Source organism: Scardinius erythrophthalmus (genome assembly GCF_964197995.2).
Source record: "Scardinius erythrophthalmus genome assembly, chromosome: 4".
Taxonomy (NCBI): Eukaryota; Metazoa; Chordata; class Actinopteri; order Cypriniformes; family Leuciscidae; genus Scardinius; species Scardinius erythrophthalmus.
In genome coordinates this window covers 51,194,584-51,221,411 of record NC_138224.1, presented here as the reverse complement: position 1 = coordinate 51,221,411, position 26,828 = coordinate 51,194,584, and the positions used below count along the sequence as shown (strand labels likewise).

At 41.1% G+C, this 26,828-nt stretch overlaps 1 protein-coding gene across 1 annotated transcript in view; it reads left to right on the top strand.

Moving 5' to 3' along the window:
* Positions 1-6,549: 6,549 nt before the first annotated feature.
* The window catches only part of LOC308689341 (NACHT, LRR and PYD domains-containing protein 3-like), a gene marked incomplete at both ends in the record, with an annotated part of 130,213 nt that continues 109,934 nt past the window's right edge, over positions 6,550-26,828 (top strand). Inside the window, 2 exons of the mRNA XM_081362991.1 lie at positions 6,550-6,808; positions 23,370-25,158. Of these exons, the coding sequence (XP_081219117.1) occupies positions 6,550-6,808; positions 23,370-25,158 (2,048 nt within the window). The remainder of the gene's footprint in view (positions 6,809-23,369; positions 25,159-26,828) is intronic.

The window sequence follows — 26,828 nt, the reverse complement described above, 5'->3', positions numbered from 1 at the left end:
GTCTATCGGGAGGCCATGTAAGCGAAAAACTTGATCAACAATGGTCAACGCTGTCTCCTTGGCTGAGGGTAATTTGGGCAAGGGAATAAAATGGGCCGCCTTCGAGAACCGGTCCACCACAGTCAAAACGACTGTATTGCCCTGAGAGGGTGGGAGGGCGGTGATAAAATCTAGCGCTCTGTGGGACCAGGGTCTCGAAGGGACAGGCAGCGGTTGAAGTAACCCATCTGGGGGTCGATTGGAAGTCTTACCAGTGGCACAAACCGAGCAAGCCAAAACAAAACTGTGAATGTCACGAGCCATCAGTGGCCACCAAAATCGTTGCTTGACTAAAAAACTAGTGCGATTAACTCCTGGATGGCAAGCCACGTTGGAACAATGACCCCACTGAATAACGTCGGACCCTAATCCCTCCGGCACAAACAAACGATTCGGTGGGCAACCGGGCGGAGGCATTACCCCTTCTAAGGCCGACTTGACCTTCGACTCGACCTCCCATGTGAGTGTGGAGACAAATAGGGTCTCAGGTAAAATGCACTCGGGAGTAGACGGGCGTTCGGAACGGTCAAAAATACGAGATAAAGAGTCGGGTTTGATGTTTTTGGAACCCGGACGGTACGAGAGAGAAAAATCTAAACGACCGAAAAAAAGTGCCCACCGAGCCTGCCTGGAGTTCAATCTTTTGGCGGTTCTGATATATTCCAGGTTCTTGTGATCGGTCCAGACGATAAAAGGTACCCCCGACCCTTCTAACCAATGACGCCATTCTTCCAACGCTAACTTCACTGCCAACAACTCTCTGTTACCAATGTCGTAGTTACGTTCAGCAGGCGATAAACGACGGGACAAAAACGTGCAGGGATGCATCTTGTCGTCTGTGGGAGAACGCTGGGACAGCACTGCTCCTACCCCCACCTCTGACGCATCGACCTCCACCACGAACTGACGTGATGGATCAGGGGCAATAAGGATGGGGGCTGAAACAAAGCGGCCTTTTAGTTTAGCAAACACAGCCTCAGCTGTGTCTGACCACCTGAACGCCGTTCTGGGGGAGGTCAAGGCAGTCAGAGGTGCGGCTAGTTGGCTGAAGTTGCGAATAAAACGCCGGTATAAGTTGGTGAACCCCAGAAACCGCTGTAGGGCCTTACGGGAATCTGGACTTGGCCACTCCACCACAGCCTTAACCTTCTCAGGGTCCATCCGTATTCCCTCAGACGAAACGATGTACCCTAGGAAAGGAACAGACTGTGCATGAAAATCGCATTTCTCCGCCTTGACAAAAAGCCCATTCTCTAGTAACCTTTGGAGCACTCGTCTGACGTGTTGAACGTGCTCCTGGAGAGACGAAGAAAATATCAATATGTCATCCAGGTAAACATATATGAACTGATCTACCATGTCTCTCAACACGTCATTGACGAGTGCCTGGAAGACCGCTGGGGAGTTGGAAAGCCCGAACGGCATAACCAAATATTCAAAGTGCCCCCTGGGGGTGTTGAACGCGGTCTTCCACTCATCCCCCTTCCTGATGCGAACCAAATGATATGCATTACGTAAATCCAATTTTGTTAAGACTGATGCTCCCTGCAACCTCTCGAAAGCTGAAGACATCAACGGCAAAGGATAAGTATTCTTTACCGTGATGCTGTTCAACCCCCGGTAATCAATACAAGGTCGCAGAGAACCATCCTTCTTCCCCACAAAAAAGAATCCCGCCCCCGCTGGAGAAGAAGAAGGGCGGATGAACCCTGTTGCTAGAGAATCAGAAATATATTTCTCCATAGCCTCCCTTTCTGGAACAGAAAGTGAATATAACTTGCCCTTAGGCGGAGACGTACCTGGAAGTAAATCTATAGCACAGTCATAGGGACGATGCGGAGGAAGAGAAGCAGCCCGGGACTTACTGAACACTTCCTTCAGGTCGAGGTACTCCGGTGGCACGTTAGACAGATTCACTGGCTCCTCCTGCAACACAGAACGAGAAACAGACGGAACGGAGATCTGCAAGTTGGCGGGCCGCCTCGCGGTCGAACACGCGCCTCATCTCCTGCTCGAGTGCTTGGAACGAGGAGCAGCAGCTGTGTTGATTTTGCCACACCGCTGTTCCCCACAGAGCCGCGCGTCCAGATAACAGCGTCATCACTAGTGCCACTTTACTCTCCTCAGAGGAAAACGTCACAGGCTGAAGAGAGAAGTAAATCGAACATTTGGTTAGAAAAGTTCGGCACATATTCGGTTCTCCAGAATATCTCTCGGGGGTGGGGATGCGCGGCTCCGGTCGGTTGATGTTGAGTCTTTCCGGGGGAACAGACGGGGGCGGTGCTGGCGCAGTGGGACCTCTCAGACGTTGTAATTGAGAGGTGAGCTCGGACACCTGCGTTACCAGAGCCTGTATCGCCCGACCCGAGGCACCGATCTGTTCATCCTGACGGTCCATGCAGGAGTGATTACCGGCATACATCTGCTCCAATGTGACTGCACTCGCTGAATCCATGATCTGGTCAGATGGTTCTGTCATGGCTCGAAGGAAAAGTCAAGGATTCAATAGCAAGTGAATACTGGTGTTTATTAACACAATAGTAAGAGGAAGTGCAGGTTGAGATATCAGGCAACAGTAGAATAACAGGCTCGGCAACGCAGGACTCCGTGGGCAGACAGCAACGGACGAACCGCAGATAATCCACAGAACAGGCAGACGAATCTCAGAACAGGAATACAGGAACTCGTGTCCGATCCTCAGAACAGGCAGACAATCTCAGAACAGGAATACAGGAACTGGAGCGAGGAAGAGAAGACTGTAAGCTGAGCCTGAGAACCTCCACAACCATCTGACAAAGACAAGACGAGGTGACAAACAATATATAGGACATTCTCATTCAAAACAGCTGGCGCTGATCAGCTCATCAGCGATAACGAGCCGTGCTGATGAGCCGCGCCCATTCATACAACACGCACACACATAGCAAAGGCGAGTCAATGAATCCATGAACCGTGACAATTTCAGTGGCTACAGATGGGGCACCCAGTATGAGGGGATCACAAAAGGGGTTTGTGACTTTATTACAGAAAGCGTTGGATCGAAATCTGCTTGCATTTCACTGCATCTTGCACCAAGAAGCACTGTGTGCACAAACATTCCCACCGGAGTGTATGGAGGTGATGAACCTTGTCATCGAGATGGTGAACAAGATAATTGCAAAAGCATTAAACCACCGTCAGTTCCGTGCATTGCTAGATGAAGTTGACAGCGAATATTCCAATCTCCTGCTACACAACAAAGTCCGATGGCTGTCCAAAGGTGAGGTTTTGCGTCGCTTTGTTGCTTGTTTAGAACATGTGAAAACATTCCTGAAAAGCAAAAACCTGAATTACCCGCAACTGGAAGATACCGAGTGGCTGGAAAAACTGCACTTCATGGTGGATATGACAAGTCACCTAAACATGCTGAATAAAAGTCTCCAGGGGCGGGGAAACACTGCACTGCAAATGCTGGAAGCTGTTTTGTCATTCGAGCGCAAGCTGACTGTATTCGCCAGAGATGTACAGCGAGGCACGCTCTCTCACTTCCCCTCCCTGAGACAGTTCAAAGAAGCCTATCATGATCACACACTCAATGGTGATTATTTACAAGGTGCGATCGTGGATATGCAAACTGCATTTGGGAGCAGATTCAGCGACTTCCGAAAGGAAAAAATGACACTATCTTTCCCTGTCAGTCCCCTGGAGATTGACCTGTCCTTGTTGAACACATTCCCAGGAGTAATTCAAGCTGACCTTGAAATGGAAATGGCCGATATAGCTGACAAAGATTTGTGGGTGTCCAAGTTCAAAAGTCTGACAGCCAAACTTGAAGACGTCACTTGCCAGAAAGCCCAGCTTGCACAAAGCCATGAATGGAGCGAAATTTAAAGCCTCCGAACTATCGAGAAACTTGTGTTTGACACATGGAATGCTCTCCCTGACAGTTATAGGAACATGAAGAAATATGCATTTGGAGTATTATCCATCTTTGGATCAACATACCTGTGTGAGCAGATATTCTCAAACATGAACTACATCAAATCCAAATACCGCACCCGCCTCACAGATGAGAGCCTGCAGTCCTGCGTGAAGATTAAAGTTACATCTTGCATGCCCGATGTTGAGAAGCTGTCCTGTGATGTCTGAAAACAGAAGTCACATTAAACGGGTAAGAACACAATCACATAGGCACATATTTAGTAACAAAGTGGCTTTTTTGTTAAGTGATTTCTGATTTTTGTCAGTATATATTTGGAATGACACATAGGGATATTATTGTGTTTTGTTGCTCAGGTCCGAGGATGGCTGCATTATTGTGCGTGTCAAAAAAGAAGAGGATGATGCTGCATTTTACCCTTGCACTGACTTGGCATTTGCAGAAAACTAAAGAGGACAATGCACAGAAATCAAATTTTAGTGTATTTTATACTGTTTTAATGTTTTATGCATGTTTTAAAGACTTTTCTAGTTCGTTTCAAAAGGCTGCTGTTTTATTGCACTCTATCTGTTGGATTGTATTGTATTGTATTATTGAGGATTGAAGAGGACTGCATTTGCACATTTTGTTGTTTTTTCGAATCCTAAAGTAAAAATGACATCAAAAATCTGATTTCTTTATTGTATTTCTTTAATTTCATCAATGCAACGAAACATAATACATTAAAATTATAATGGAAGTTAAACTTAAAGCACCATCGTACAGCAGAGTAGTCACGTGGTGCGTCATTCTCTCCAGGATGCGCTGCAGGGAAAATAAAAATTTAATCATGAATGCTCATTATTTGTAGCCTACTTATCATTTTGATACTAGGGGGCTAATAAAGCTAATATAGACACTTACAGCATGTGTTGCCTTCATTATAAGGCTTATATAAGGCTTTTAATTTTTTGCGGCTCCAGACAGATTTTTTTTTTTTTGTCCAATATGGCTCTTTCAACATTTTGGGTTGCCGACCCCTGATCTAGACTTATCAAACAGCATTGACACACTGTGTATAACCTTTTTGATTGCTAAAAAACCTCAAAGCAATTATTTGATCTTTTACAGTAATTTTAAGCAACGCAGCTTTCTGAAGCCTCATTTGTTTCTCAAATCAGACAGTATTTCATTTCTCTCTTCAGAAATACATACATTCATCTCAGAACCTTTATTTTAAATAAATAATTTAGATCATGTGAGATTATATTATTCATAATTCAGTCTGTCCACAGAAACATTCTGTCAAACCTCGGCTTGCACATCTGATTACCTCACTTTGAGCTTGACGCGCGTCTGCCTGTTTTTGTGTGTCAGTGTTTGTGTGACTCTTGTGTGAGGAATCGACTTTTTAAAGAGCTCATATTATGCCTTTTTAATTGTTCAACTTTATTTATTGTGTAATGTTGCTGTTTGTGCACGAAAAAGCACTTTGTCACTCCAGCAAGATTTATTCTCTATATCAGTGTGCACTGTTTCTGAACTCCCTTAAACCTCATTACTGTTATGATTCGATGTTGTGGAGGTGTTGGCAAGCACTGAGCGACAATGAGAGAAGATCCAAGTGAAGTTTTATTGGTGGTACAATCCAAAGTCATAGTCCATTAAACAATCAGTCCAATCAAACAAAATTCCAGAGGGCAGGACAGGAACGGGAAAACCAGGACACAGGCAGATTTAAAAAACCAGGAACACAGAAATAGGGAAAACGCTCAGAAATGCTGTGAACCAGCTGGAGTTATTCTCTATCAGTGTGCACTGTTTCTGAACTCGCTTAAACCTAATTACATCCTCATTTAAATAATTCCCGCCCTAGGTAGACAGGGCCTTGAGTTGCATTAGTAGTGTGTTGTTGGAGAGTCCAAGAAATGCTCTTTCTCAGATCTAATCTACTGATATATATGTGATTTCACATATATGTGAGCAGCTGATTATGTTCAGAGACATAACCAATTATGGTTTTGTGAGCTTTGTGTATTTGCGCTCAGAAAACCATATATCAGAAGCTTAAATTGGCAAGGCTTAAAAAAAAATAAATAAAAAAAACCTTTTCATAATGACCACGACAGAGATGATAATCAAAATCAAACAGCTGATTTATTTATTGCTGGCAGAGTATCTGAGGCAGGAGCTGTAAAGGCTCTGCCCACTTCTGGAAAAGGGGATGGGGAGCAGCAGCTCATTTGTATTTAAGGAGACACACACACAAAAACATCATGCCTTTGTTTCCACTCAAAAGTGGGCATTTACAGAATAGCATAATAATTGAGCTGTGGGGTATTTCGAGCTGAAACTTCACAGAACCATTCTATGGGACACCTGAGACTCATATTACCTTGTGTTATTATATTATCTTGTTAAAAGGAGCGTTATAGGACTTCTTTAACAGAGGAGTTTGGATGAGTTCAATGAGAGTCCAGATCCGATCACAGCTTCATTTCATAATCCAAATAACATTTGAGTGCTTAGGTCCAAATGTTAGGAGTGAAACTGCTTTAGATCTTTTTCTTTTTGTCCTGCAGCTGTGAATCAGTGTGAATCTGTGAAGGACGATGGCGTCTGTTAAAGATCTGCTTCTGGACTCACTGATGGAACTGGAAGAAGCTGAACTAAGTCGGTTTCAGTGGCACTTAAAGAATGATCATAAGTGTATATCAAAATCTGAAATGGAGAATGCAGATAGGTTGAGAACTGTGGATAAGATGGTGGAGATTTTTAAAACAGAAGAAGCTGTGAAGATCACGGTGGAGATCCTGAGGAAGATTAATCAGAATAATCTGGCTGAGCAGCTGGAGAACGATCACAAGCAAGGTAACGTTTAATTCACTCTGACTATAACGTAATTGACAGGCAATTTGAAGACATGTACCGCTGTTGGAGCTCATTTAAAACAGAGCTGGGGAAAATAACAATCACTGCCTGTACATAGAAACAAGAAAATATACAGATTTGGCCATTAAGAATGCACGTTTTTTCCCATGGCATGCCACAATTCGTCCCGTCAATCATGTATTTTACAATAGATCTTTCATGATGAATTTTGGTCAATGCACTTTAAAATTATGTTCATAATAATAAGATGACATATTGAACCTTGTCTTAAATTCAGGGTTCGTACAGTCATGAAAAACTGGGAAAAGTCATAAAAAAAAAAAAAATCAATTACCAAGCCTGGAAAAGTTTGGAAAAATAAATAAACCTAGAAAATGATAATATTGGTTAAACTAGGGTGACCATTCGTCCTTTTCCCGGACATGTCCTCTTTTTTGGACCTACAAAAATGCGTCCGGCCGGGATTTCCAGATCGCGCAAAATGTCCGGGATTCGGCTTTTGCTTTCTGCACTCGGCATTCATTGTTTAAATGCACACCTTTTGTTTCAATCGGACTGAATTCATTCCGATTGGTGAATATGAATGTAGTGTTTAAGTCAAGTCAAGTCAAGTCAAGTCAAGTATATTTGTATAGTGCTTTTCACAATACAAATTGTATCAAAGCAGCTTCACAGTATTAAATTAAAATAATACAACAAGGTTTGTTTCTAGTGGAATTTATTGATTGATAAAAATAAATTAATATTCCCAAAATATCCCCAACTGAGCAAGCCAAAGGCAACAGTGGCAAGGAACCGAAAAACTTCATCAAGTGACCTGACGGTGACCTAGAACTCCATCACATCACCCAATGGAGAAAAAAAAACCTTGGGAGAACCCAGGCTCAGTCGGGGGGCCAGTTCTCCTCTGGCGTTTATGAACTAGAGACCTTAACTTAAAGAGCGCGATGGATTGTAGGGCGATAGAAGATCCGTTAAATAGACTGGAGCTAAGCCATTTATGGCTTTATAAGTCAGTAGCAATACCTTGTAATTAATACGGGACTTTATAGGTAAACAATGTAGCGATGTTAAAATCTGTGTTATATGATCATATTTTCTTGATCTAGTAAGAACTCTGGCGGCTGCATTTTGGACTAACTGTAGCTTGTTTATTAAGGATGCAGGACAACCAGCTAATAAAGCATTACAGTACTCTAGTCTCGAGGTCATGAACGCATGAACTACCTTTTCTGCATCAGAAACTGACAGCATATTACGTAGCTTAGCAATGTTTCCAAGGTGGAAAAAGGCTGTTCTTGTAACATATGAAATATGATTTTCAAAAGACAAGTTGCAGTCTAGTATAACACCCAGGTCTTTTACTGTAGAGGATAAAGTAACAGGACATCCTACTATATTAAAGTTGTAGGGAGCGAGGTTTTGTAGGCGGTTTTTTGAACCGATAAGTATTACCTCTGTCTTGTCTGGATTTAATAAAAGAAAATTGCGCGTCATCCAATCTTTTATATCTTTAATGCACTCTGTCAATTTGGATAATTTAGCGTTTTCATCCGGCCGTGATGAAATATATATTTGAGTGTCATCAGCATAACAATGGAAACTAATTCCATGTTTCCTTATAATATTTCCAAGTGGCATCATATATATTGAGAATAATAGAGGGCCTAACACAGATCCCTGCGGCACTCCATAGTTTACTGGAGTTATGATCGATTTTTCTCCATTTAAATAGACAAAATGGTAGCGGTCAGATAGGTATGATTTGAACCAGCTTAATGCTTGTCCTTGAACACCAGTATAATTTTGTAGTCGATCTAAGAGTATTGTGTGATCTATAGTATCAAACGCAGCACTAAGATCAAGTAAAACTAGTATTGAGATACAGCCTTGGTCAGAAGCTAAAAGTAAATCATTTGTGATTTTAACAAGCGCAGTTTCAGTGCTATGATGCGGCCTGAATCCAGACTGAAACTTTTCATAGATATCATTTTCTTGCAAGAAAGAGCCCAGTTGAGCGGACACAACTTTTTCTAGTATTTTAGACATAAAAGGAAGATTTGAAATGGGTCTATAATTTGCTAGATTATGTGGGTCTAATTGTGGTTTCTTAATGAGAGGTTTTATAATTGCCAGTTTAAATGTTCTTGGAACATGACCTAAAGATAAAGATGAGTTAATAATATTGAGAAGAGGCTCTTCCACTATCGGTAGCACTTCTTTCAATAGTTTAGTAGGTATAGGATCTAATGAACATGTTGTTGTTTTAGATGAAGTGATAAGTTTATTTAACTCTATTTGTTCTATAGATGTAAAGCACTGTAATTGTTCTTGCAGGGTGATAATTGAGGCTGAATTATAAGGCGCGATCGAAGATTGAACGTTTACAATTGTGGTTCTGATGTTTTCTATTTTCTCAGTGAAAAACTTCATGAAATCATTACTACTAAACTGTAACGGAATATTTTGTTCAGGTGACATCTGTTTATTTGTTAGTCTAGCCACGGTGTTAAATAAAAACCTAGGATTGTTTTGGTTGTTTTCTATTAGTTTGCGGAGGTGCTCAGCCCTGGCCACTTTTAGGGCCTTTTTATAACGTGACATACTGTCTTTCCACGCGATTCTAAAGACCTCTAAATTAGTTTGTTTCCATTTACGCTCTAAATTACGGGTTTCTCTCTTTAAAACATGCGTAGTATTATTGTACCATGGTGCTTTACTTTTCTCTCTGACCTTTTTTAATCTCATGGGTGCGACAATATCCAATTTTCCAGAGAGAATGGTGCTCATAGTGCTAGTTAATTCCTCTAGTTCATCTGCTTGTTTGGGTTCACTGAGCAGCTGAGACAGATCAGATAAGCTATTTGAAAAATTATCTATGGTGGATGGAAGGATTGTTCTGCCTGGTCGATAACGCGGTGCAGCATGACATATTACAGGAGTACGTAATTTGCAAGTTACCATGTAATGGTCAGTGACATCATCACTTTGTGGAATGATATCTATATCGGTTGGATCGGTTCCATGTGATATAATTAAATCGAGTGTATGATTAAAACGATGAGTTGGTCCGGTAACGTTTTGCTTGACCCCAAAGGAGTTTAATAAATCTGTAAACGCAGCCCCTAACGCATCATTTTGATTATCTACGTGTATATTAAAATCTCCAACAATTAATGCTTTATCGACATTGACTAATAGGTCTGAGAGAAAATCTGCAAACTCTTTTAGGAATTCAGCGTAAGGCCCAGGCGGTCTATATACGGTAGCCAAGGCTAGAGATAAAAGGGATGTTTTTTTAACATCTAAGAGCGTAACATTTAGTACAAGTACTTCAAACGAAATAAACTTATAACCCGTTTTCTGAGTAACATTAAGAATATCTTTATAGATCGTTGCAAGACCGCCGCCACAACCAATCAGACGGGGCTCATGCTTATTGGAGTATCCTGATGGAGTAGACTCATTTAGACCGAAATAATAATTTGGTTTAAGCCAGGTTTCAGTAAGGCAAAGTACATCGAAGCTATTATCTGTGACTATTTCATTTACAATAACTGCCTTAGGTGTGAGTGATCTAATGTTTAGAAGACCTAGCTTTAGAAATTGTTTTTGTTTACTAATAGCAACATTTTCTGTTTTAATAACAATTAGATTTTTCCAAGATCCTGCAGATTTATTATTTGATCGCACTAAACGAGGAATAGACACAGTTTCTATGCAATGTTCTACACTAGTATTTATATCAGTTAAATTGGTGCAGCAGAGACTATGATTTGGACTTTTGGTTACTAGTCAAAAGCTATTTAACATTTTGGAGATGTTATCCGACAGGAGATCTGCTCCGATTCTACTTGGGTGTAAGCCATGAGCACGGAAAAGCCTAGGACGCTCCCAAAACAGATTCCAATTATTTACAAAGAGCAGTTTCTGCTCACTGCACCATGAAATTAACCATTCATTTAGCGCGAATAATCTACTAAACTTTTCAAGTCCTAGTCGGTACGTGGGAAGCGGTCCTGACACAATGATCGTTGTTTCGGGCAATGTGCTGCGTACCGTATCGATCAGATTCCTGAAGTCTTTTTTCAGAACTTCCGTCTGGCGCATCCTGATGTCGTTCACTCCCGCGTGCAGGACCACAGTTCCGACGCGCTCGTCACCATTTAGAATCTCGGGAACGCGAGCAGCGATGTCAGAAACACGAGCACCAGGAAAACAGTGACTGTGCACCTTACTTTTACCTAACGTGGCTTGTACGTGCCGAACGATGGAATCGCCGATGATCACAGCATCGCGTTCTGTTTCGCGTAGAGGGGAGAAGCGGTTTTGGGTGGATATCTCGAAAACCGGGAAGGGCGGAGAGATTCTTGGTCTAGACCTGACTCGCGTCTTCCGCTGCGGAACCATCCAGGCTTCGTGATTGCGTGTTGGAGCCGGAGTGAACGAGACCATGGCTGATCGTGAACTCGGCGCTCGGGACCGATGCTGAGAACCGCACGGAGTAGACGAGGTCGGAGTCAGCGGGTTAGTAACGTTAATCACTGATTTGTGTGCATCGGTGCGTGATGTTTCAAGAGCTAGACGCCGGTCTTGCAGCTCGGCTTGTCTGACTAAAAGGTCGTGGATCTGTTTCTTAACAGCTTCCAGTTCAGACTGCACCGCGTGCAGCTCAAATATGTCCTCACCTGCACCAAAAGGTAGACTACTTACATCTGATATATTCGCCATTTTAACAGATGGACAGTACGTTAGCAACGACGCTACCAGTGATGCTATCAATATTAATACTAGTTTATGACTGAAGTCTTGGATCTAATCCGTTTTTTAGTGGTACGGGTGTAGAATAGACGCACGATAGGCGAAAAAATGTTTGTAAATGAGTGTGGAGAAGACGCGTTCAGCCGTGATCCACAGGAGTAACCTATAAGAGTATCCGTTGTTGGATCACTAATAGGCTTGAGACGCGTCAGCTCAACAGTCCGCGTTGTAACTATGAGGTTTGAGCAGTAAGTTAGTGCTTCTCAGTGAGGAAAAGTAGAAAATGTTCGTTGTAAGTGAGTTTAAAGAGAAAATCAAGAATTATAAATCAAATCGATGGAGCTCCAAAGACAACAACGTGTTCAGACGCGACGTGTCTTACATGAACTCTAAACAAGTGATCGGGCTGATGTGTGTTCTAGCATTGCTTTAGGTACCGCCTTCTCACACGCCTTGATTGGTCATGTACGTAACGCAAACATTGGTCAAACTGCATCTCAGTCATTACCCTCAGCACCACGGCTTGCTTATCAACAGTGGCACATGGCTCCTGAACAGCGTAAAAAAAGCCCAAATGTAAATTCACAGATGATTTACAGAGAAAATTCCCGTGTTTTCGTTTCAGTCGGGATCCGTGTAAAGCAGAATGCATGACCTGCAAAGCTGGCACTTACGTGTCAGTGTCAAATAAAGGTGCTAGCGACCCAGAAGCCCACATAAGGAAAGTATACATGAGAACTTCAGGAGGATTGTTTTTTTGTTTTTGTTTTTTTTACTGAAAAAGTGTAGTAGATGTTTTATTTTATTTTAACCTATTAATATATATAATATATATATATTAATTATTCTATTGTTGCGGGCTAAACTCTGAATGGAAAGGATGTATTACTTTATGTAGGCTATTAAAGTACAATAACATAGTTGCAAGGTTGTGAATGCATTTGTCAAGTATTTTTTGATGTATTCGGCAGAATTCCGTCAGATTTCATTTTGCAGCGCTGTGCATTATAACAAGTCACCTGTTTCTGTTAAATGTGATTGGCTAATCAGAGGCATTCAGATTAGTCATTGCTGAAACGAAGAGTTTTGTTCAGTGCGCGCTCTCTGTCTGAATTCTGACTGAAACTCGTGAATTCTCCCGTCAAACAACAAAGTGCAGATTTCGATGTAAGAGATTCATGTCGCAGTGTCGTCAGCTTCTGTGATTTTAACAGGAGTGTTTGTGAGAGTGCTTAAACTCTCGCTAGATCGGTCACATTCTCTGCTCCCTTTCTGGATACAGTTAATATAATTTATTAATCATGCTGATAACCAATTTGCTATATCAGTTTACGTAATTATTGCAGATAATATAACAAATAAATAATTATTGACATGCCTATACTTGTTAAAAGGGCTTTGCGTTTCATTTATTAGGCTAGTCTACTGTCACTAATAGAAAAAAAAAGAATGAACGAATTAATTAAAACGAATTGAATTAATAAATAAATAATAATATTGGCGCACATGCTTCTCTCTCTCTCTCTCTCTCTCTCTCTCTCTCTCTCTCTCTCATAACTGCATTAATAACTGCATAAAGCTGGGGACAAACTGTAACCGCACTGGGCAGTACATTAACATTAGCTCAAATTATATATAGGGAATTTTAATAATTAATCAGGAATATGATTAACCCTCTGGGGTCTGAGCTGTTTTCTGGGCCTGGAGGTGTTCTGACATGCTCTGACATTTGTGGTTATTTCTGTTACTTGTGACATTTTCATGGCTAAAGTCTGATTACACTGTATTCAGCACAAACTCTGCTACAATAATATATCAGCAGCATGTGTGTAAAAGTTTGTAGTTTTGAGATAATGATATTTATGCGTGGTTTGTGAAAATACAAAAAAAAAATTCTCACTGAAATAAGGCCATGAAACCCATACTGATTATTTCTTCACAAGACTTTTGAAAATTGTATGACATAGCCTAGAATATTTGCTCCAAAACTATGTAAAAATCACCCTGACTGCTCATTCAGAGAAGACAATATATTGATTTAAAAATTTTACGACGTGTTTTGTGTGATAAAGCTTTATGCGGGAGGGGCGGATCACCTCATTAATATGTAAGCTTTTCACACCTGAGAAAGACAAAGACACTCCCTAATGGCCCTATTAGGAGCTATCAAGCCCTGCCATTCTGACCAACCTTGCACCAAGAATGAGGAGATTTAAAAAAGAATGGCTTTTAAACTGTTTGGATTTATTTACAACACAACATAATCCAAATATACACAACAAATGACAAAAAAGCACTGATTGAAAACAATGATCCAAAGAAAGAGACCTTTGTGCCATTCCTAAAAACATTGTACATACCTTTCATTTCCAAGGTGTTTGATTTTCACTTTACCATGTTCATGTACAGAGACTTGTGTGAATGTTGAAGTCATCAGGACTCAGTGGCATCTGGGCCCTGAAAGAAAGAAAAAAGTGAACATACTGATATCAAGAGAAAGGCCTGCACGATTTTGGACGAATTGAAATTGCTTTTTAAAATTCACAGAATACACACACACACACACACAAATGTTTCCAACAATATATAATATAATGAACACCAGGTTTGTTGTGCCTTGTAGGCATAGGCTATGCGCAGTGCTGCATAAAATAATAACAATAACCTATAGCAGCATATAAATCTTCCAAAAGATTTCAGTAACAACTAAGCTAGAGAAAAAATATATTGATTATCATGTTACTTCAAATGTTTCCATTCGTTATGATGATATGAAATGAGATAATAGTAAAAACATGAAGCCGTTTGGTGCGTTTTGCTTTTCAAACAATCCAAAATATGATACTTTCAAACGCGATCGCGCTCAAATATAAAACATTATGGTTACCATATACATATCTACGTTTGAGCAGATATCCACAAACACAGTAACAGTAAACACGGGTCTAAATATTATAATATTCACCATATATCTAGCAACAGTTCAACTGCAATGTGAAATTTATGCAACAATAACAAACTAATATGTAAGAATTTCTTACCTTACATCTTTCTTGTCTAATTGGGTAAAGCCAATGTAAGCTCACGGCGCGTCTTTCAATCTCGACGAAAAGCAGAGACTGATGAAGTGTTTTGGTGTTTTGTTTTTGAGGTAATGAGCGCGTTCGCGTTCCATGTGGAGATTTGCATGTGAATCTCTTTTGCGTGAGTGGGCGTGGTCAAATTAAAACAAATTAGGAAGCGTTTGAGAAGCTGGACATCTTGTTGGTTTTATACAAATTACTTAAACAGAGAATATTTGTTTTCAGTTTGAATCCGATCATTTAAAAGTACACACTTAAATGTTTATAAAGGTATATGGCTCATAAATGTGTGACAAGTATTCGCTGAGTTTTGTTTCAGTTTATAGACGTGCTCAAGAAAAAAAAGTTCACTGCGACGGAGAGGCAGAACGCACACCGTTTATTTTCTTTATTTTACAAAAGCACAATGTTTTGATTTGATTGTAAGTGGACACATACAAAAGTAGAAATATCACAGATTCTTTTTTTATATTTCTTTTTTCTGTATGACCATAAATGACGGAGTAATTTAAGTTTAAAGTGCTACAATGTGAAGAAAATCCAGCAAAACGCGCCGGCGCGTTTTTCGACCTCAGAGGGTTAATATATATATTGCATTAGAGGTCGACCGATATGGTTTTTTTTCAGGCCGATGCCGATCTTTTGAAATCCGGGTCGGCCGATGGCCGATAAATGCTGCCGATTTATTTTGGCCGATATTTGGCCGATTATGTGCTTGTTTTTAACCTCTATTTGAAAGATAAAATGTAACACAAATAAATACTTAAGATAGACAAGATTTCTCAACAAAAACATTTATTGAACACTTTACCAATCTGCACTTGTACAAAAGACAAAAAGAACTTGAGATATGTTTGGTAATTGTACCTGAATGAATTGAAAATTAATTTGCTACATTTCAGATTAATATATTTGTTTTCCTTAACATTTGAATTAACAGTAACTTAAACGCTTTGCAGTTTGAATGATGTCCTGATAAACAAAATGACGGAGTATGTTTTTATGTTTCCACTGTTCGATCGCGCCCGCGCCTCACACACACACACGCGCGCGCATTTGCACACAAATATAAGTAAACACTTTGCGACTTTAAACACGCAACTTTTCGATCTCGATCGCGCCCGCGCTCTCTCTCTCTCACACACACACACACACACACACACACACACACACACACACACACACACACAACGCATTGCAATCTTTACATCGCAGCCGGAGCTAAAGCGGAGCTACAGATTAGGTGTCCCTAAAGAACCCGCGTATCTAACAGTAGTTCCGCATTACTTTGCACGCGAGTTTTATTTATTTTTATAGCGTGTATTCTCCGTGGAAATTTATACACCGAACCGTGACGCCTGTACCGTTTCGGTTCAATACGAATACATGTACCGTTCCACCCCTAGTCTACAGTGAAATACAGTCACACATACTGTTTGGCCAGCATTTTAACCGTGTTTAATCCAGCTACTAGCTAACGGAATGTTAAAGTTAACTGCTGACTAGTGTCAAGTGCAGCGAAGCGATGTTTCTGTTATTCTAACGTCCGTTTTCAGAGCATCCAAGAGAAGCACAGACATAACAGTAGCACTGATATGAAGCACAGAAATGCGCGTTGTCCGGTAAATAACGGTCGTTAAGGCACCAGTGCCGTATTAGCACTGGGTCTGTCTGTAGCTACCCAACCCTAGCAAAGCAAAGCCAGTCCTTCACTAGCATATAGTTGGTCTCTTTTTTTTATTACTTACTTCTCTGCATTGAGTGACAACCCTCTCAAATATAAGACACACAAACAGAACAAATAAAAGTCTCAGATTCACTGTCTGTAAATTCTTGCTTACTTATTGTGACATGATCGCAACCCTTCTGCTGTGCTAATGCAACCTCAACTACGCTATCAATTTCAAAGTAGCCGAACGTCATGTCGCCTATTCATGTTTTTTCTCTAAGTTGGCAGTAACATATCAAAAGTTTTTAATTAAATATAAAGGAGTTTTCTCCAAGGAACTTAGCTCCTTCCTTAAGCACTGGATGAGGTCTGCTCACTCTGCTGGAGAATGACTCTAGGCGCAGCGTGCGTCGAATGCGTGTTCCACAACAACAACACTAGGCTGCCCACAGATGCGCCTGCCTAATAATCGGCTTGATACACTTGGATATTGGCCGATGCCGATTATGTTAAAAATGCAAAAAATCGGCCGATCAATCGGCCGACCGATCAATCGGTCGACCTCTATATTGCATATTACAGTTACATTAAATTATCGAAGCTGAAAATAGATCGATTGTATATATGAATGATTACCACAACGGGTTATGGTTCGTCATTAATATATCGACAGTCTTCTACAGATCGATTGTATGAGATAACCTTTAATGGAATTAATTTAGTTATTGAACAATCTGTTTGTCCAGCAAACGCCCGTAAGATTAACTTATCAACTTCTCAATAAAGTTATCACTTCTTATAATTTCAGGAAAAATAGTTCTACCAGAAAGACTCGGGAGAATTAATACTGTGACAATAAACATTTATTTAAGAGCTCAGCAAACAATCGAATTCTTTGGCATAGGCCCCGTCCGTAACTCGCATTCCGAGGGTACGGAATCTGCATATCCTGCCTGAAGACGAAGGCAGGGGCGCAGCTCACCCCCTGCGAAGTAAGGAAGGGGGCCATCTGGTGGTGGTGGGGTGGAAGGAGGAGAGGACATCCTGGCGTCTTCAGGGTAGAGGGGAGAGCCCGTCTGGAGGTGATGGAGGGGAGGACCCAGCATAGAATGTTAGGGAGATGAAGGAAAAGTCCCGTCTTGGTGGTGGATGGGGAGGATGGAGGTGGTTGAAGCGACAGCATCTGCGAACTCAGACATGAGTAAGTACCGCCCTTTTATACTGGCTATAAGGATATGATTGGATAGGAGAGAAGGTAATACATGATGCGAACGATTGAGTCTTCCTGGCAGAACTTGCGCTAGCTTCATTTCTACCAGAAAGATTCGGGAGAATTAATACTGTGACAATAAACATTTATTTAAGAGCTCAGCAAACAATCGAATTCTTTGGCATAGGCCCCGTCCGTAACTCGCATTCCGAGGGTACGGAATCTGCATATCCTGCCTGAAGACGAAGGCAGGGGCGCAGCTCACCCCCAAAGATAGGTGGAGTAATAATCCACCGGGACGGGGCCCACCCCCAAAGAACGGTAGAGGAAGTATACCCACCCGTCGTGAATCCTGAAGTTCCTAAAATAGAAAGAAAAAATATTAGACTTATGCGTGTTTTTTTTTTTATATATAATACGGCCATCTTTTGATAAGTCACGTGGGCCACAGGCCATCTTTTGATAGGACACATGGGCCACAGGCCATCTTTTGATAGGACACATGGGCCACAGGCCATCTTTTGATAGAACACATGGGCCCCAGGCCATCTTTTGATAGACACGTGGGCCACAGGCCATCTTTTGATAGACACGTGGGCCACAGGCCATCTTTTGATAGTACACGTGGGCCACAGGCCGTCTTTTGATAGTACACGTGGGCCACAGGCCATCTTTTGATAGGACACATGGCCACAGCCGTCCTCTGATAGAACACATGGCCGCAGGCCATCTTTTGAGAGGACACATAGGCCGCAGGCCGTCCTTTGATAGAACACATGGGCCACAGCCGCTTTTGGTAGTACACTTGGCCGCAGCCACTTGAAACCATAAAATGTAACAACTGTTTAAACAGACAAAAACCCACAGGCCATCTTTTGATAGGACACATGGCCGCAGGCCATCTTTTGATAGGACACATGGACCACAGCCATCTTTAAGTTCTGTCATATGGACCGCTGACCATTATATTGTTACGATCACATGAGCCACGGCCACCTTTGGACCTGTCACATGGGGCACGGCCATCTTTTTGTTATGTCGCGTGAGTCTCAGCCACTTTTGGATCTGTCGACTGATCGCAGCAATTTAATTTGCTACGTGGCTGCTGGCCGTCTTTAAGTTCAGTCGATGGACCACAGCCATCATAATACATGCAAAGCCACTTGGCCAGACACCACCACCAGTGTTTAAATAGGTATTTACCTGGACTGTTACCGGAGAGCTTGCTGAGCTTCGAGGATAGTTTTTAAATCTGGTCTTATTTAGGACTCAAGTGCAGAGGAAGACCATTTGCCCAGCATCTTGATAGCTGGAGTAGAAATGCCACGTTCATCTGCTGAAGTGGCTGTCCCGATCCTGAAGGAATGACCAGTGATCAGAGGATCTAGGGCAGGTTTTTAAGGATTTAATCAGATGAGAAGGACAAAATGTTTTGCTTATTTTAGAAATTGTTAATGTGAAACTAGAACTTGAGTCAGTTGGAGTGCTTAGAAAGAGTAAAGAATTAGGTGAGGAGGTGAATCAGAAAAAGAAAGACTGCGGTGAGATTAGAGTGTTTGAACTGAAATAAATTCCCCTGGATGCATGCGCCTAGCCTGACTACGTCAGACTTCATACTTCCGCTCAATTTCAGTTTGCTCTGTGCGCGGTCTGAGATAGCAACCTATCTCTCAGATTTCCTCCGGCCGCAAAACAGCCGGCCAACAACGAACAGAGGGCGGGCTGAGAGCCGTGACGTAGATACTGATTGTACCATGGATGCGTAGATTTACAAAATCTGCGAAAGTCGTTCACAGCCATGTTCACTCCAGTATTTCGCTCGATGGTTTTGTTTTCTCATCATACGTGTGTTTACAGTGGAAATTAGATGCGGCTGAGCCTGCGCATAACACACGTCATAACCGAACGTTATATGATTGGTTTACGGGTACCAATGATTTTAAACTTCAGACAAGCACCCACACCACGATAGAGAAACGCTTTTCAATTATGCCCTTCCAGACTCTGTCCACGAAGCAAAGCGAAGTAGCGGAGTTTGGTTTTACCAGGCAAGCATGAGCCATGAATGCTGTTAAAACGTGGCTACAATCTGAACATGAAAAATGGGAGGAGAAGAGACCATTACAGATGGAGGTAATAAAGGGGGGTTAAATGGATTTCACTTCCTGTAATGTTGCTTTTAAAGCATAAACAATATCTGCAAAATTACAATGCATGAAGTTCAAGCATTGAATATATAATTTAAAGAGATTGCTTTTTAAGGACTACAACAACGCTGAGAGGGACTGTGCGGCCTTCCTTCTAGATTAGAGGCATCACAAACCCTAAAGCTACATGAATCCAGCTCCCGGAATATGATTTATAGCATATCGAGACAGAATGAGCTAATCAATAACTAGAAGATAACTACACATAAGCTACATAATTCATCAACTAACCATCCTGAAAGCTGGAAAACGAGCTGTTGAACTCCACCCCTTGCTGGGAGCAGCAGCCGACTGGATCCAAAGGGACAGAGTAGACAACCATGCGCTTTGCTCGCCTTCAATAATAATTCCGGCATAGTATATGAAAATATATTTGGGCATTCCTAGCCAAACCACTCACACACACCCTGGGGACACTGAAGACCCACCATACATCGATTTCGTAATTTGTAGACGAGCGAGGACCAACTGTCCGTGATCAGGATGGGAAATAAAGCGAAACATTATAATCAATTCTGCAGAAATATAAGCTCTTAAGGTGTAGGAAGCCACACCTTCGATGATACATGGTCTAGCTGGATTGAGCATAGTCACTAATATACGTGATCGCTGTTAGAGAAGGGCAGGGTGATGGATAAGGGTTGCTGAAGGGTACAGCCGCCTGAAAACTAAGGTGCATAGCTATGGCATTGCAGAGGTCAGAAATGTGCTTGCATGACCTTAATCATGAAATTGGAGACTACTGATTGCCAGATGAATGTCTCAGGAATAGCATAATCGTCTAACAAGAGGATCTGCCTAGTGAAGCAACCGAGCTCGTTAGCACGTACAACATAAGTTTTGCCACTATTTCGAAACCAAAAGATGTTAGCAGCCACTATAAGATAATTCCGGTAAAGCGCTAATGAAAGAAGCCTGAGCAGACTCTGCAATTCGTCTAACCTTTGCTGTTCCGAATGTCCAAATCTGAACGGATATGCATCCTTCGTCTAGATGATCGGATCGCTTAATTAGCACTGAGTGGCCATTGTTAACAGAGGAGAGATAAATGCCCTGTCTAATGAGATACTTATAGTGAAATATATATATATATATATATATATATATATTTTTTTTTTTTTTTTTTTTAAAGCTTTTCAACCTCTTATAGGTGTCAAAATCACTGTTTTCTCCCTGTCGCACACCCGGGATTTTAAAGTTCGACAATGAAAATGCAGTTTAAAAGTATGACTTGACTGGTAACTATTAATACTAAATTAAGCACTAGTAAAATAATGCATTATAGTATTTCATATGAGACAACCTATCAATATTACTTTTTATACAAAATATAGCTGTTACACGGTATTGGTGTCATTTCCACCTCAAACTGTAATGTCCCTTTAAAAGTTTGTGTGGAAGATTGTTTAGGTGGTTTCTATGAAAATGTTCAGAGACGTTAGAACACACGTTGAAGTCTGCAATCATCTAGGCAAAAGTCGAAATCTTCCCGGCAGTCGGGAAGTGATTGGCAAAACATCACCATAAATGCCGAAGCAATAACGAATTCAGAGAAGCGAAAATCAAGTTGAAAGGCACTCTAACATGGTGAGTGAGCAGATGAGGAGCGCGAGCTGTAAATGCACAACTACCATGTCACCACAGTCACCATTTGAACTTTACCGCTGATGAAGTAGCAGTGGAGTAGCAAATTAATATACTTACCTGAATGAAGTTTAATCATATTAATGGGGACATGTAAACAGTGGCCGCTGGAAGCGCCTACCGACGTAAAAGCCTTGAAAGTGGAACTTCAACTTGGACTAGAAAAAACCCTGTGAGGATCGCCTCTCGTGAGATTTAAAGCCGCCACATCCTTGGTGTCGCGCTCGCGCACCCCGAGAAATTGCTGAGATCAAATCAACGAGACTTGTGTTATGATTGAAATCGAAACGCGAGTGAGTGAACGCCGGTGTCGATTGTGCGAACTGGTTGAAGCGACAGCATCTGCGAACTCAGACATGAGTAAGTACCGCCCTTTTATACTGGCTATAAGGATATGATTGGATAGGAGAGAAGGTAATACATGATGCGAACGATTGAGTCTTCCTGGCAGAACTTGCGCTAGCTTCATTTTCTGGCCATGAAACTATTCTCCTGTCCTTATAAAATGTAGGTTACTGAAAAGTCACAAATTGTAAAGCTTTGTAGCTAAGATCAAACATTTCATTGACTTTGTGATGTGAGAATTATAGACAGAATCAATCAAGAATATTAAGGGTTTTAATAAATGCCAAAACTACAGAATATACGAACTACACAATATACAAGGATTATATGTCTATGTACATAACATACAGTTAAACAATACAAGATAACGAATAACAGTAAAAGGGAGAATAAAATAGACAGAAAAATAAAATAGATAGAATGACAGAAAAGGATGAGAGAGAGAATGAGAAGGAGAATTGAAGAAGAGACTGGCAACTTACTACAGACAAAGATCCCTTTGAGAGCCAACAGGGAATCAGATCACATTAGAAGTTCAATAAAACTTATCTTGCAAAATGGTTCTCTTTGTTGCTGAAGAACGCAGAGTCATGCTCGTGCGTGTGTCCTTAAGGAAGAGGAGCTTGCACTCCCCTCTCTTCCATTGAGCGCGGTCGCGGGAATTTCAAAAGAGTCTTTTTCTTTGAGTTGAAGTTGCCAGCTACGTTCGCTTCACTGAACGTAGGGAGAGTCCGAAGACGAAAATAAAGAAAAGACTTAAAGAAAAAGAAAAGAGAAACGGAGAATGCTCCCTTAAAGGGAGCCATGGATCTTCTCACTGACGAAGTGGGCTCGTAAAAGTGCTTGCTGAAGAACTCTAGGTAAGTCTTCTTATGGAAAGACTTAACGTACGCCTACTTGGTGCGGACCAATCATCTTAGAGCATCTCGGGCGGGAAGATTTTCCTTTGTCCTGTTAGACACGCCCACTTGAATGAGTCATGAGTGAGATCGAATTTGAGAAGATTTGCTCAAGACATATGAAATGTGTCAAATGATACAAATTACTGCAGTTGGTTATCGAAATTCAACTTCGTCAGGTCGAGAGGATCACACAGGATATAAAAACCGAATATAGACGCTGTAGCAATGCAAAGATACATTATTATGCATATTATAGGCATTTACAGTTCGATTAATGTTACGATAGAACATATATATGCTTTCCTGTGGTTTATAGACGCGTCTTAACACAAGAGGGATATATGTAGTACATTGAAAAGTGACGTTATGGGTAAAAGTCCCTTGTGTAGTGGGTTTCTGCGTGTGTGTGTGTGTGTGATTGTCCTTCAGAGTTCAGGCTGCTTTGTGAACTCCCCCCAATGTAATCTGATGCTTTTGACTGATCATGCACACGTGTTCAATTAGCAATTGGAATTAGCAACGGAGGCATGGGATTAGATGCGTAAGAAATGAGTCCTACATACAAGAGCGTTTTAATGACAAAAACTTGATGACACGTGCTGTAGTTATTTTTGAAATTGGAACTGCAGACCAGGTTACAAATTACAAATAGGTTTTATTCAGACTTTATAAAAAACATGATAATTTAGTCTTTGCTGTCTTTTCCCTCTTTTTTAAAGGTTCTACTGCAGATGACAGTCAAGCTGCTCTTGATTACACAGAAGCCAGCCGCAGACTGAAGGACATATTAAGACGGGACTACAAGCAGATATTGATTGGTAATTCACAGACGGGTCATCGGAAATACCTGAACGATATTTACACTGATTTATACGTGGTGGAGAATGAGACTGGAGGAAGAGTGAACGAGCACGAGGTGACACAGATTGAATCAAATCACAACCGACCGACTGCCAAGGAGACGGGAATCAAGTGTAATGACATTTTTAAACGAAACACAAAGGTGCTGACGATGGGGATCGCAGGGGTAGGAAAAACTGTCTCTGTCAATAAATTCATCCTTGACTGGGTTGAAGGAAAAGAAAATCAGGATATAACCTTTATTTTTCCTCTGCCGTTCCGTCAGCTAAACCTGAATATGGAGAACTGCAGTCTCATGGAACTGCTTCACGAACACTTCTTTAGTGATCCTAAAGAACTACCTTCTCTTCCTAAAGGTGATGGTAAAGTCTTGTTCATTTTTGATGGGCTGGATGAATGTCGCTTCCCTTTGAGCTTTAAAGAGGGTGGCAGATTTACAGATGTTCACAAAAAAACAACACTGAGTAAGATAGTTACAAGCCTGATCAAAAGACATCTGTTTCCCTCTGCTCTCATCTGGATCACATCTAGACCAGCAGCAGCCAGTCTGATTCCCCGAAGATACATTGATCAGGTCACCGAAGTGCGAGGATTTAACGATGAGCAGAAAGAGCATTACTTCATCAAAAACAGCAGTTCTGAGCTTGCTGGGAACATCATCAGTCACATCAGGAAATTCAGGAGCCTGTACATCATGTGCCACATCCCTGTCTTCTGCTGGATCTCTCTTATTGTTCTTCAGCCTCTACTGGCTCGAGAGAACAATGACAAAACTCCCACAACTCTCACAGGGATGTACACAAGTTTCTTAATTTCTCAGCAGCAACAGATGGAAGAAAAATACTGTGATGGCCCTGAATCTAATTCCAATGCATTGTCTTTTGATCAGATTATTCTGAAGCTTGGGAAACTGGCCTTTCAAAAGCTGAAGAAAGGTCAACTGATTTTCTACAAAGAAGATCTTGAGGAATGTGGACTAGATGTCCTTGAAGGGTCAGTGTACTCTGGGTTATGCACTCAGATATTTCAGAAGGAAACTGTTTCAGCCAGAAATGTTTACAGCTTTGTACATCTCAGTGTACAAGAATTCCTTGCTGCTCTCTATGTGTTTTTTATTAACAAAAACAAGAAGGCAAACCCATTTCTTCCATTCTGGAAAGAAATGACACAGAAACTCTCCAAAAAGCCACTGTTTAAACTTCATAAGGCTGCAGTGGACAAGGCATTACAAAGCAAAAATGGACACCTGGACCTTTTCCTCCGGTTTCTTCTGGGTCTCTCACTGGAGTCCAATCAGAGTGACCTGAAGGAACTGCTGCCAGGACTGGAACTCAAAACAGAGAGCATTAAAGACACTGCTGACTATATCAAACAGACAATAGAGATGGAGGTATCAGTAGAGAGGACCATCAATCTCTTCTACTGTCTGAGTGAACTAAAAGATGACTTTGTGGAGGAAATCCAGAAGAATCTGAGCTCAGGAAATCTCTCAGCACAGAATCTGTCCTCTGCTCAATGGTCTGGTCTGGTGTTTGTGCTCCTGATGTCAGAAGAGACTCAAGAGAAGTTTGAACTGCAGAAATACAGAAAATTTGATGAAGCAGTGATGAGACTGCTGCCAGTGATCAAAAACACCAAATTGGCACAGTAAGAGTCTACTTTACAATCACTTACATACATGGTTAGTCATTTTAATTGGACGTTAATCTAACACGTGTTTTCGATGGCCAAGACAGTTCAGAAAAAAGGAATAAATGTATAAATTTGTGTGGTGATATTAACCCCCTGAGGTCGACGGTATCGCCGGCGATACCAGCTCACTTTTTTTATCAGTGTAAAAGAAACTCATAAATACTCTGTTGACTTTGATTTTTCATAGGAGTTTCGTACATCAATCGATTCTGTTAAATGTGTATTATTTTTGTGTATACTCACAATAAAAACAAAGTGTGGTGCTTTTCCATCGTTGCCTTTGGCTTGCTCAGTTGGGGATACTTAATTTAATGAATCAATCAACAATACTATTGATCAGCATTACCAAACGTGGACGTTTTACACTAGAAACTAACACTGATGTACTATTTTATTTAATACTGTGAAGCTGCTTTGATACAATCTGTATTGTGAAAAGCGCTATATAAATAAAGTTGACTTGACTTGACTTTTCGCCAAATAAAGAAAAATAAACACAAAGCGAATTCTGCCTTCTCTCTGTCAGTGTAGTCCATTCTGAAACGCGTCCGAAAATGAACTGTAACTCAGCGAATACTTCTCACACAGACATGTGAGATATGTCTTTATGAAGCTTGAAATCTCATCTTGTAAATGAAGTAATTTATATAAAAAACAAATGTTTTCAACTCATGTAATCCGTTTGAAAGCAAGGAGAGGTACCGTTTTTCCTTCTGCCTCATTATCTCTATAAACCGCCCCGCCCCCGGCGCTATTCACATGGTAAATAGTTTAGGTGATCCAGTATGCATCGCATACGCCCCCCGATCAATGCCATAAAAACACAGTTTCTTCATCAGACTTACTGATAGTTCATCGCGTTTTGAGTATGGCACGCTTCTCCGGTAAAGACGCCCTTCAGATGATTCTGGACAGCGAGGAAGAATGCACCTTTTCCTCAGAGAAAGATTGTAACTCAGACGACGAACGGCAGCATTTTGAAGAGCGAATTCCGCCGAGGACACAATTTCGGAGTAAGTTTTACTTAAAAGTTTTTTGTCTTTTATTTTTCGTGTTCGCATTTATGAGGAAAAAATAATATTACGTGACAGTTCTCCATTATGGACGCGAGCGCTCTGAAAGCAGCACTAAAAGACTTTCAAACTCTCACAGAGACCTCAAAACAGAAAGTACAAATCCTTTCTTTAAAACGAATTTCGTTTTGTATTAATTGTATCTTAATTTTAATAATTTTTTCATTAACAAATTTCCTGGATTTAATACATAAAAATTAAATATAGGCTAGCAATCACAACATAAGGTGCTGGAGATCATCATTAACCAGACCTTAGCCTACTCGCCTCACATGTCTAAAAAATTTGAAATATATTTACAGAAAGCTGGTTCTAAACAAAACCATCCAAAACAAAAAACTATGTAGCCTAATAAATGTGCATTTCTCCGGTGCGTTCACTAGCCTACTGCGAAGATCGCGAGTCAATAGCCTATCGTCAACTTCATCTTTGCCAGAAGTTAATAAACAATTAAAATGTCTTATTGCAATATTTTACATATTCATAATCATTACTTTTGGTGGATCTTTGAGGCAGCTTTTTAGGTTTATGGCGTTTTGGAAAAGAGCTCTT